The following is a 13,708-nucleotide window of genomic DNA, read 5'->3' on the forward strand; positions in this document are numbered from 1 at the left end:
GCAAGTGGGAGACTGTTAGGGGAAGGCGAAGGGACTTGAAAATAGAGGATAGAGGATAATCCTATAGGGAAGTAGAGTGAGATTTCGAGAAAGCGGGGAATAACATTTAAAATTTAGGCTCATGAATCTGAAACAAGATGAGACCAATTATGTGTTTCTCTCTAGCAAAGCTGCAGATTTAGGGAAAATGGCTGCTGGGGGCCCCGTGAGGGTAAATTCAGAGTTTTCTTCAGCCAATTTTTTAATATAGCTCACACTCTACTACTGAGCATGCTATTAAACATACCTACAATAGTTTCTGCTTCTAGGAAGCTCACAGATAAATGATTATCTCTCCTCATAAATATAATAAATCAAGACCATGGGAGAACTGGAATTCAGTCTAGGCCAGGGGAGTCAGAGCAGGTCGCTGGCCAATTAGAGGGCATCTCTGTACAGAGTTAAGGAATGAGTGGGAGGTCGCTCGCAGAACAGGTGCGACAATCAGATGAAAGGCACGGAGCAGTGAGGGGGCGGGTCGGGGAGGGGGCGGCGTGCAGGAGCATGGCCGGAGAGTTGTCTTTATGAAGGGGATGGTGGGAGGAGACGCTGGAGAAGCAGGTTGGGGCCAAGCACTGGAGGGCTTTGTGGGCCACACGGGAACGGGCAACAGGCAGCCATGAGGAGTTTTTGAGGAGAGGAATAACACGATCTGATTTGTTTTTTGTTTTTGTTTTTTTTTTAGGAGGCAGTAAAGGCATTGGATAAGAATTAGAAGAGACTCACAACAGCGAAGTGCAGTAATTTAGACAAAGATGGCGAAGGTGTGGCATCCGCTCTGGCACTGTGGACGAGGTTGCGGATGTCAGATCTGAAAGATTTCTGAGGCAGAAATGGTGGCATTTACTGGCTGCTGGATGGAAGGTGGTTTCTAGAGGTAAAGACTAGGGTTATGACTGTTAATTCCTATTCTAGGATGTAAGAGAGAAGCTGACAGATGTAAATATATAGATTTCCTCTTTAAAAACCAATGCAAGTACTTTGTACCTAGAATACTTTTTAAAAACCACGTATACTACTTTTTGAATACCTTTATTTACTACTTTATAACTTACTCTAACATTTTACTACTGGGTCTGTAAGGAGTAATTTTACAATTCATTATTCTCTGTGTATAGATATTCCTAATTATGTAAATTACTATTCCTAAAACCTAATGGGGGAGGCAAATAATTAACAAGTCAAAAAAATGTAAATATATATATAGTGACAATGGCCAAGGAAGCAATCAAACGAGGTGCTACGATAGAGATAAGATATGAAATAAATAGTCAAGCGAGCAATGAGCTGGGGTGAAGGGTGGGTAGAAAGACATTCTAAACAGGAAACTTAAGCAAAGATTGAGAAAAAACCAGGGAGGTGGGGAAACATAATACTTATTTGGAATACCTGTTCTGTGATCAGCGCTGTGGGAGACGTATTTTTTTCAGCTATCAATATATATTTAATTAAACAGTACTTTTGAGTGCTTTTAAATCCTCCCCTTTTATCCTAAATTCAGTCCCTTTTCTAAGTGTAAAAATAAAATAAAATGCACAGATCAGTAGCGCACGCCGCGGAGCGCCGTCTGTCTGTTCGGGAGTGGAGTGCTCACTTAGCCTGTGTCCGCAGGGCACGTCGGTTCCCTGGGCGATCTCGGCCGGGTTCCCCTTTGGGAATGGCGGCTGCGAGAGCAGGCCCGACCACGGTCACACTCCTCACGGGGCGCGGGAGGGAAGGCAGCAGCTAAGGACTGCTCAGTGAAGGAGTACAAAGAGCAGGCGCCCTTGCCGGGGGCAGGACAGGTCTGAGTGGTCAGTGCCAGCTCCAGGGACCTGCCCAGGCCTCTGCAGGAAGCTCAGCTCCCGCACCTCATCCTGCTTCTGCACTCTCCCAGAGGTGCTGAGCCCAAGGGTACTTACTCCCCAACAAACTTCTCGCATGGAAACCTTTATCCCAGAGTCCATGTCTCAGGGAGCCTACCCTAAGATGGCATGTAAATATCACATGTCTATACATACAGCACTTTGTATAGTTAAAATTTCAGAGTGTGGCCTTCTGGTTAGTACTTGCAGGGCATTTGATAATGGTGGTGATGACAGAAGCGACAGAGTACTTACCCGTGTCAGGCTCTAGGATGACAAAAAACTTTATACACACCCACACTTCATTTAGTTTTCACAACAACCCTTCAAGATGGGTATTGTTATTATACTAGTTAATAAATACTGAACCTGAAGCCAGAGAGATCCAATGACTTGCCGAAGGTCACACAGCAAATAAAAGGTAGAACCGAGTTTACGATCAAGTTGCTCCTAAGCCCACGTCTGTGCCCTTGTCCCCTGAGACGCTGGTCCCTAAGCCTCACCTCCTCAGTAGTGCATTAAGTTCTGTACTTTCTTACTGTGGCTGCCTATGAGTTGGAAAGCGAATTGGTTTTAAAGTCTGTACGCTTACCATTAAATTATATGCTTATTATTGCCTTGTTATGAGAAGTTAAAATATAAGAATTTATTCTATTAGTTTGATGCAATGAGAATGATCAGAGAAACTAAATTTTCTAAGATCTAATTTAAGAGCTAATAGGATGAAATGTTTATATGATCAATTACACGATCACGAATAAAATGACCACTGTTGGAAAAGTCTATGAAGAGGCCAGACAGATGACTGTTCTCCACAATGGGCATCGATGCTGAGCCCTTATCAAAGCCACAGAATAAAGTAATGGTTTCCTAAATGTTACCGAGCTAGCTACACAGCTATAAAATGGGGAAAACAAATTTTAAAAATCAAGATTCTGCGTCAGTATCCCCGTATATCGTATACTGTTATTAACTAAAAAAATAAAAAAGATGAGAAGACTGTGATTGACAAAACCTGTGCTTCACAGTCTTACGTCTTCATTCGACTGTCTCTTCCTCGATCTTTTTTCTCGGTTGTCCTAACATTTCGTAAAAATCCGCAATTTGATCTATAAAGAAGAGAGCAGATAAAATGGAAGACCTTACCTGTCCAATAATGAGAGGAACCACAACAGTCATAAAAAGCTGAGAAAAAATAGATGTAAAAGGCACAGAAGAGGATGAGCCAAGCTGTAAAACAAGAACACAAAGGGACTTAGAGTTACTTTGAGTCATTTGTCAAATATTGCTGTTAATTAAATCATGCGATAAATGAATTCTCTCACAGGCACTAAACATTTGGTAGCTATATGCAAACAAACAGCAAGTGAAGTTATTTTTAATTTTCTAAATTTAGCACAAAATAGACTAAGTGGTTTAATATATAATTTTTATTGGGAGACTCAGATTGAGGAAAAATGATAATGGTTGTTTTGCAATTAACCTAAATTGCTTATTATTAAATCCACTGCTGAGGAGTGAAGTGATTCCTTGTTCACACTGGCTATGATCACAGGGCATGACATTTCACCTATAATCATCGTTTATGTGATTTCTATTTCACCTCGTCTGTAGATACTCCAGACAAACACGTCTCATTCTCTTATGAAGATGACACTGTATTCATGCAAACAAAACACTTTCTTGCTTTCCTACTCTTTCAAAACAAAGGTAATGAAGCTCATTTTCTCTAAAATTTCTTCCTACACGAAGTCTAGCAGATGGGAAATCCTGGAACATGACTTATTTTTCAACTTAAAAATTTCAATACACCTCTCTCCTAAACCTGTACGTCTTAAAATTGTTCATAATTCCTATTTTTTTCTCTTTCCTCAGTTTTGGGGTCCTGTTTGCTCACGGCTGCGATCTCGGCTTCAGAGAGATTCTGTTGCCAGTGGCAGGAGCCAGTGTTTCTGAGCACGGCTGCCGTCACATCAGCCAAGCCACCAAGAATCGCTGTCTTCCTATTAACTCGAATGGTTTTCACAATCTTCTGGTTTTCAAACCTCTCTGGACAAACACTAGCCTTTTCTATGGATGTTCCCCTCTTTTATGAGTCCCCCTTGACCACCAGGTTCTTCCAAATCATCAATAATGACCCCTGTGGCCCTTGGAACTTACTGTCACCCTTCCCCTGACAGCTTGGAAATACCTTTTGTAAAAAAAAAAAATTGTGATAAAACATCAAGGTAGTAATGATGGAGGGCACAGAGTGTTAAATAAAACAAATCAAATACTCAGATAAATGAAGTTAATGGCTCAGGATGAAATGATGACGGATCAGTGTTTTCACTGATTTTTGCATGAACTGGCTTACCAAAATTTTTTCTACTACCCAGAGAATTTTATGAAATTCTGTCTCTATCCTCAGTCCTAATCTAGATGAGCTCAAAATGCCAAGATTGTATGTCCTGCCCATCAGAGGCCTGCATTCATTTAATACTACCTTCGACACTGACCACTCTCAGTTTAACTCATACAAACTGTAGCCTCCGTCCTTTTCCTCCACAACCGAGATGAACTGAAGAAATGAAGAGGGTAAAGCAGGTAAAGCGAAACCGGTGAAGAACAGATAGGATTCCTGGTGTGTTAAATGCTACGTGGCTGTTAGATGTTTCATTACATGCAAAGCCAAAGTAGTAAAAACTAATAATTTCAGCTTATTTTAGAGCAACTATGTCCTTGAGGCACAAGGTAATTAACAAATATATTCTCTCCACAAATATTAATTCTAAGGTTGCTCCTGGGAGTGAGGATTAAAACAAAGAAAAAAATATATTTTATGGGAAATTGAAGTACTGGGTGAATAGAAAAATAAACTTTAAAGAACAAAGTTTTCGAGTTCGAGAACATCTAGCTCAGTGCTCTGTCCAGAAGGTCCATAATGTTTGGAGAGCGGCAGCAGGAGGCAGGACGTAACCCTCAAGGACGGGACAATTCTTGTCTGAAATCTCATGAATGACCTCACATAGCCCTGTTCCTCTTTCTAGTGCAACTTTATGAAGGTATTTCGTGTGTTTTAAAGATATTTGAATGAATAACCACATCAAGCTATAGTCCTTCTGAAAGTCCAGTGCTTAACTCAGTAATTGGTATAGAGAGTAAGTCTGCAGGTCAATAAACCTGTGCAGAATGAACGAATGAAGTAATTTGTAAACATGGATGTGCTAAAAAGCGACAAAATTCTTATTCAAAATCATATCCCTTTTTTCCCCTAAAGTTAAAAAAACATAAAACTTAAGACTATTTAAAAACTTCTTATGATCATGTGGTATTGTCAAATCACTCAGTATTTTTTCTCTGCTTGCTAATCACTGGTAGCACAACCAATTCTAACGTGCAACTAGAAACGAAGAACATCTCGTCACAACGGGAATCATGTGAAGAAAGGATGAGTGTGTATGTGTTTGTGTTCGTGATTGTGTATGTGTGAGCATGTGTTTGTGTGTGAGCATGTGTGTGTGTATGTGTATCTGTGTGTGAGTATGTGTGGGAGCATGTGTGTGCATTTGTGTGAGTATATGTTTGTGTATGTGTGTGTGTGTGGGAGCATGTGTGTGTGTGAGTGTGAGCATGCATGTGTGAGGGTATGTGTGGCCTGTGCATGGTCTCTGCCCTCAGTTCTTCGCCCTCTCCTTAGCTCCTGAGTGCTGCTCTGGAGAAGACCTAAAATTGATAGACTCATCCCTGGAAGAGACTCAAAGTCCTATTCCCTCTTTTTAAAGATGTGAGACTGAGGTCCAGAAAGAAGTGATTTGTAATCAGCATCTCTAATACTGTGTTATAATGTGAGATTGGCTAGCTTCTAAAATACATTCAAGCGACCCTTTAGCCAAATCTGCTCTGTGATAGTAGTTCAACACTGGGAAGGCTTGTTTGTTTAACCATAGAGTATTATTCAAAGCAGTGAACTCAAGAGATTAAATGGAGAGAAAATTTAAAATATGATTTATTAAGTTAATTTTAGGGGTTATTTTCAATCCTGGCTCTATCTAAAAGATAGAATTTGAGGAAAGCAAAAATAAAGGAAAACCTGTTTCAACTTTGGATTTTGAGAGTATCATGTGTTTTAGTTTCTATTCATCATTTGCATGCCCAGTGTCTGGAGGCGTCATGTTCCTAGGACGGGGGAGGGGGGGCGGTCCATGATCTCCAATGTCCCTCTGTCCTCTGAAACGCTATGATCTTTGATCCACTAGATTAGGGACGCTGGTTGGAGCAGCCCTCCTTTGAGGCTTTGTCAGATCAGAGGCCGGAGCAAGTTAGCCAGGGATGTAATTTACTGGGTACACAAAGCCAGACTAGGTACTGCGGGAATGCTGGGGAGGAAATCCCGCAGGATGGCTCCCTTAGAAGTGGCTCTGAAAGGAAGGAAATCTCAGTACTGGGGTCTAATTTGGCATAAGTCCTTTCTTTTGAATTGGCCACCAGACCTGTCGCCGGGGTCAGTGTGAAGATGCAGGGGTACCCTTAGGGAAGTTTCTGACGCCGCGAAACATGCCCTGGCATCCAGAAGAAAGAAGAGTGAGCATCTGGCATAGGACAGCTTCTGAGAACATGACTAGAAAAATACCAGGCCTAGTCATTCTGCATGCAGAGTTGATTTTAACTAAACCAGAAAGAAATATGCTGCCTGGGATATTTGGTTCTTCACATTTTAATGAGGAACCTGTCATAGTTTCTATTGTGAAGACCAGTGACTTTACAGGAAGCATCAATAATTTGCGCATTTGGATTAAGTTGCAGGTTTAGGACAAGCTTGTGTCCAGCAAGTACTCGGCCTCACTGAGTCGTCCTGGCAGGGTCAGAGGTAATACGTCTCATCCTGCATGTTAAACAATGGCTCATTTCTTTCAGGAATATAGAGCTGTAAAGCAAAACTCACAATTAGGTTTATTTGTTTTTCTATCTTATGCTGAAAAGAAATGATTCAGTGAAAATTTAATTTTGGGGCCTTTGTGTCCAATCATTCAAATAGTCACTGGTGCCTCCTGTGAGCCAGGGCACGTTCCGGGCCTGACAAGCCCCCCTCTCCAGGGGCTGTTTAAAAAGATGACGTCTATGTGTGGGTCCAGGAAATGCACACGTGCTCCTTTCAGTGGATGGCTCCTCCCCCATACATACTTATAACTAGAAAAGTTCTTGTCTTTTTCTAAAGCTTAGTTCAAGCACCACTTTGAGAATTCTTTCCAAATCCTCCTCCCCACATGCAACCTTGGCCACGCCCGCTTTCATGGCTCTGTATTTCCGTTGTAGCTCTCAGAATCCGCGGATGCTGAGTTACTAAGTTAATTTTGGGAGTTAGTCAGGGTTTACGAATCTGTTTCTCCTAGTAGACTTACACTCCTGAAGGTCAAGGACAGGGTCTTACTCATGTTTACATCCCTGGTGCCTAGCAGAGCGATCCTGGTTCACATCTAGGGCAGCGGTTCTCGTACTTGAGGACATCAGAAACATCTGCCGGATCTGTGGGTTTGTTAAAACAGATTGCTTGGCCCCACGTTCCGAGTTTCTGATTCAGAACATCTTTCGGGGACGATGGTAAGAATCCGCATTTCTAACCAGGCTCTGCTGGCGCCGCTGAGCTGGGTTCACATTTTAAGAACTACTAATCTAGTACATAGTAGGTGCTCAACAGCTGTGGGTTCAGTTAATGAATGGCCACAATATACAGGCAGAAAAAGAAGCTTGCTAAGGTTTTCTTTTCTTTCCATCCTTCCAACTTCAAGTAAGTTACAAAATCCTACTTAATTCACAGACCTAAGAAAAGTTCAGTAGCCTGGCCTTCCACCTAATTGTCTCTTATAGATTGTAATAATGGCAACATTTACTGTGCACTCTCTATGTGCCAGACACTGCTCTAAATGCTTCATGTGTATTGAGTAACATAATATGGCAGCCCCTTGAGATAGGTCTGAGATAGTACCCCAATCTTCATGAGGCAACAATGGCATAGAACAGTTAAACCACTTGCACAAGGTCACTATAGCTAGAAAGTGACAGAGCCAGGATCTAGACCTAGAAGTGTCACTCTACAGTCCTTACACTGAATCCTTACAGCCTACTGCATATTAATTATAGAAGGTACGAAGCAGAAAAATGGGGAAGGGGCAGGAGTGGAAGCCAAAGCTGGGAGATGGGGAACTGGAAGGTAGGCAGAAGCAAAAAAAAAAAAAAAAAGGGAGGACAAGACAGGGAAAAGGGGAAAAGGGTAGGGGAAACTTGATTACTAGTGGCCGATGATGTGGCCTTTCTCAGCTGGGCTTTAGGATGTTAAGCACAGAACCCAGAATACTATTTAACCATTTTCTCCACTTTCTCAAAGATGGTCCGCTACTAGAACCAGGGTTGACGCATCAAAAAGAGTTAATCCAGCACATACAATGGACGCCTTAGGGTGTTAATATTCAACTCTCCAACTTGGCAGAAAAAGGCTGGCTAGAAGCAGGATTGGCTACTATCAGCCCATTTCATTTAGAAGCTCTTTGATTTGGAAACAATCCAGGGGCTCAGTGAGTAAAATATTATGGTGCCAAACTAACAAGACTCAGAAAGACAAATACGGATTCTTGACGAAGAGACAGACATTGACTGTCTGTAAAATCAGTTATCAACCGACAGTTAGGAAACAGATGGTATGTTTTAAATCACTCCTGTGAGTGCGCTGACCCACGGATCGTCATTAACGCACCGGGTCTTCCCTTGCTCGGCTGTGCAATCAGCCTTTCATCTCCTACCAGGGAAATCCATTAGCCACAGGCGTCTCCAGTTTGTGTCTCTTCTCGGCTATTAAAACATTATTATATTAAATAATTCACCCTTGATGATTGATCTTCACTTTTATTAGCTTTATATTCAGGAAAAAATAAGAATAGATGTTTATAGTTTATACGGTAGAGTGATGAATGTTAAATCTCATCATGATTTTCGTGAGAAAATCAGGGAGAAGCTTCTTCAGACATAGAACAGGATTTGTTCAGTCCTTGTCCCATTCCTGCCCTTCCCCCTCCCCCCCCCCCCCACTGCCCACAGAGCCCAGCCCTGGGGGAAGGGAAAAGGGGAAGAGGCCGGCTTACTATTGGATCGAACTTTCTTGTAGCAACACACAGACACACTCATCTATACCTGTCTCCTTCCCTTTATAAAGAGAAGCATCCAGACAGGAGAAGGGAGAGTGTTCCCAGGCCCCCAAATCCTTCTAGATTTCCAATTCCTCCCAGAAACTCCAGATGAGCCTTTTTTGATCCCTGCTGCTTCTCCTCTCACAGGGAGATATACAAACTAAATTGATTGCTTATATAAAATCGATGAGTTAAGTGTACACCAGTTGACAGGTTCAATGTAAAAATGACTATAATTTTTATCAAAATTGAGACTATGACTGCTAAACAGCTATATTGATTCAGCTGTGTATATCAAACTAAAATTGGGTTACCACATGGAAAGTATATATTTAGTAGAATCCACCGATGTGCTTCCTTATCTATTTTCACTCTCTTGGTGGTATCATCCAGTCTAACTTAAAATCCATCTCTGTGCTGACTTCCCTTAATCGTGTATCTCTAGCCCAGACATCTCCCCTGAATTGCAGACTATATAGTTTACGTGACCTCTCTGCTCAGATGTCTAACAGGCATCTTAATCCAGACATGTCCAATACTAAACTCTTTATGAGTTACTTCAACCTGCTCAACCTTAAGTCTTCTATATTTTAGTAAGTGACAACTCTATCCTTCCAGTTGCACATACTTGGAGTTGTCCTTGACTCCAAGCTTGCCCTCATAAGCTTCATTCAATCTCTCAGTTCTTTTAAATTCCTCTTCCAACAACTTCCGACCAGATTTACTCAACCACCCTACTGAGCTAACAGCATCCCTTGCCATGATGTTGTACTAGTTTTCTAGCTGGTCTTCCTGTCTCTACCATGACCCCTTTACAATCTATTCTCAAGCCAGAATCCAGAATCGGCCTTTTCAAAGGCATGCAAGAACATGTCGTTCCCTTGATTAAAACTTTTAATGGTTTCCTGTCTCTCTCAGATTATAATTCAAAGTCCTTACAAAGGACTTCAAGGTCCTACATCATTTGGCCTCTGCTACGTCTCCGATCTCATCTCCACCTGCTCACTCCATTCCAGCCACAGTGCCCCCCTTGCTCTTCCTTAACTATACCAGGTCCCCTCTGAGGACCTTCCCACTCGCTGCTCCTTCCACCTGGAACCCTTGACTGCCAGGAGGCTCGCTCCTTTACCCCTCCAGGCCTTTGCTCAGATATCATTTTCTCAGCGAGTCCAACCTTGACCACCCTATTAAAAATAGCGGTGCCCTGCTCTGGCACTGCTGACTCCCCTTCTTCATTTTGTTTTTCCCTTAAAACATCTCACACACTGTATTTTTACTTATTTGTTGGTTGTCTTTTTACCCATTAGTATATCTAACCTCTAAGACATTTCTGTTTTGCTCATTGCCATAGCCCTGGCACCCAGAAAAGTGTCTGGCATGCAGGAGGGACTCAATACGTATGACGAATAAGTTTACATGACTTTTTTTGAGGAATTTTGCTATAAAAGAGCGCACAGGAAGGAGTGCAGGTAGGATAAGGCGAATTTTAATTTCTAAGCTGTGTAACATTGCAGAATGTTTATATGCTAGTAGAAATGGTCCAGTAGAAATAGAAAATGTGATAATATAGGAGAAAGGGGAATCTGTGTGGCTCGTGCTATTAAGCAGGCAGCACGTGATGGGGCAGCCGGGGGCCCGGGCAGAGACGGCAGCGAAGGCGGTCTGTCTGCAGACGCAGGAGAGAAACTGCAGGACACAGACGCGGGCAGCGGGGTCCTGTAAGACTCCTCTGCTCGCTTCTAATTTCTTCATTGGCTCGTTTCCTTTCTGCATCAGTTGAGATGAAATAAGAGAAGCGGAACTGGAGATTTGAAAGGCAAGGAGAAGGTGCGAGATGATTTTCTAGAGAGCAGGAGTGTGAATTAATTAGGAGAGGGTAGGAGGATTGCCAGGCTCACTTTCCGTTAGTTGTCATGAATTCCAAATGAGACCAGCGAGCATGACAGTGCGTGTGTACTCTGGCCGTCTGCAGGTACACAGCAGCGAGTCACAGAGTTGAATCTAAGCGGGCTCGGTGTTTTGCCAGGCCAGCGTGAAGCACTAGGGGATGAGCAAGGCGGTTGATGGTATATGCAACACAATAATTACGATGACGGATTGTGAGATCTAGGCTAGGTAAGATGGGACGTGAGGGTAAGGCACTGAGGGAGGGTGGGTTAGTTAGAGGCATTGCTAAGGTGATAAGGTAAATAAATGGGCAGTTTCCAGCAAGTTGGAAGAACTTTTGATTTGGGGAATAAGTCTCAAAGATGGGAGCTGTTGATGCGAGAGGATGTTATAGAAGGATGCCGCTACTGGCAGTCATAAAGCCGAGGGTCTGATGACAGGGGTGGGTGGCTGAGATCAGGTGGAGGGCAATCTCACCGGAGAGGAGGTCAAGAATTTAGAGGCCAGGGTTCTGGGAGGATCAACTATGTAAATATTGAAAATGGCAAGAAATCATCCAAGTGTATTGTTAGAAAAGACAATGGAAAGGCGCTAACATTTTCTGGACCCGGAGGGAGTGGCCTGCAGTTCCACTGATAATTAGGATGAGGAGCGGCACTAGGTAGCGCAGGTGTATTGGCATAACCTTCTAGGGAACAAGGGGAGTTCACGGAGAAGGTGTGGGAAGTGATCTGGAATTGGTAATGAGGTGCGAGAAAGCACCTTACTACATTTTAAGGCTCAGTGATGTGAAAGATGCCCGCAGCAGAAACACGAGTCAGACGACAGGTTTCAGCTGGAGCAAGATGGTGAAGGGAACATCCCGAGCAGAGGTTAAGCACACAGGGAGCAGAAATGCCATCAACAAAAATGGGCTTTCCTAGCTACTGTGCCTGAATATCCAGAAATTTCCATTTTCAAGGTAAGATTTTAAAAAGACAATTCAATTTTCAGGGGCTATATTAGTTTCTTTGGCTTCTGTAACATACCACAAACTGGGTGGCTTGAAACAACAGAAATAGATCGTTTCACGGTCCCAGTAACCATTAAGTCCTCAATCAACATGGTCACGCTCCCTCTGCGATCTGCTGGGGAGAACCCTTCCTCGCCTCTCCCAGCTGCTGACGCTCGCCAGCAATCCTTGGCGCTCCGAGGGTTGGAGATGCATCGCCCTCGTCTACGCCTCCATCACGGCGTTCGCCCTGTGCGTCTCTGATGTCTCTTCTTGTAAGGACACCAGTCACACTGGACTACGGGACCCCCCCCCCACACACACACACCACTATGACTCCATCTTAACTAACACATCTGCGACGACCCCATTTTCAATAAGGTCATGTTCTGGGATACTGGGGGGTTAGAGCTTTAACGTATCTTTTGGAAGGACACAATTCAACCTGTAACAGGAATGTAGATGAAAAAAACCCACATCTTTTATGGAATGTGTTGCTCAGTTTTTGTCCTAGTCAGTAAACGAGGCCTGATAACCCAAATTTTTAAGCAATTCCCATTATCTGCAAAATGCACAACAACCGAAAGAGAAAAAAGTCATATACTGTGCATGCAATTTAAAGTCATATAACATCAGAGTATCTATTGCTATTGTGTGACAATGCCATTAAATCTACTGGGACAGCCCAGTTGGCTCAGAAGGGAAGCATTACACTTTTAAGTTGAGGGTTTTGGAGTCTCTTTCACTATTCTTGTTGCTCTTTTATTTGAAAATGTCGAACCAACCAAAGCTCAAAAGTCTATGGGTCTAAGAGTGGGGGAAATCTTGCAGTAGCATGACACCATACTGTTAATCAGCTGAGAAAACCTCGATGGGAAAGAGATGGAGAAAAGTACTCATCTGGTTCTTTAGCCACGAGCTGAAACAGTCCCAGCGGTTCTAGCCTCTAAGATACTAAAAAGTGCTACCCTAGGTCTCAGCACTCTAGTTGCAACTGCAATTTCTCCCTGATTTTCTTAAGAGTCATACGAGTAAGAGATGCCACTCTCTTTTTCTTCTGTGATAGCATAAACCTAGGCTAGACAGCCATTTATTATACACTCACTAGATGCCTGGCTCTATACTAGTCCTCAGACGCACTGCCAGTGGGGACCTCAGACTGGCCTGCATCCCATGCTTATTGAGGGCTGCACCTGGGAAATTGAGAACCCAGATCTTGGAAAAAACACTGAGGGATGATCCTAGTTCCTCATACCTACTGAGCAGGTAGGTATATACCAAGTCTGTATTCCAAATGAATGTAGACCAATATTCACTTCAGTTTCAAGTTGACTCACTGAAAGTTCTGAATTGGTGAGGTCCAAATGAATGAGGTTTGTTATGCTGAGGGAAGTTGTCTGATTATTTGACTCTTCTTACCTTGTCAGAATGGAGCTAGCATTTTAGAAGGGATGGTAAGGCTAAGGTTTATTACTTGAAGGTAATGTCTGTCATGAAAGATGCAGAATCTAATTGTTGAGTAGTATATCTCTCCCTTTCCACCTCCTACATAGCTTGTAAGAAATGAGGTCCCTTACTCTATTACTCTAATTGAATTCCAACTTGGGTAATTACACTATAATTAAATAAATTTTCTCCATAGTTTTAACTCACTGACAAATAGTGCTAGTCAAACAGCTACATTTCGCTCCCAGAAATGCATCCCACTCCATTTCAATGATGAGTGAAGTAATTTATATTTGGGAGATGTGTGTATGAAAAATGCACAGTTCATAAAATATTTTAAG

At 42.6% G+C, this 13,708-nt stretch overlaps 1 protein-coding gene across 1 annotated transcript in view; it reads right to left on the reverse strand.

Moving 5' to 3' along the window:
* SLC10A7 (solute carrier family 10 member 7) overlaps positions 1–13,708 on the reverse strand; it is a 194,520-nt gene that overhangs the window by 38,234 nt on the left and 142,578 nt on the right. The window contains exon 7 of the mRNA XM_016158894.2: positions 3,030–3,113. Coding sequence (XP_016014380.1) covers positions 3,030–3,113 — 84 coding nt within the window. The remainder of the gene's footprint in view (positions 1–3,029; positions 3,114–13,708) is intronic.

This window comes from Rousettus aegyptiacus, unplaced genomic scaffold, assembly GCF_014176215.1.
Source record: "Rousettus aegyptiacus isolate mRouAeg1 unplaced genomic scaffold, mRouAeg1.p scaffold_m13_p_16, whole genome shotgun sequence".
Classification (NCBI taxonomy): domain Eukaryota; kingdom Metazoa; phylum Chordata; class Mammalia; order Chiroptera; family Pteropodidae; genus Rousettus; species Rousettus aegyptiacus.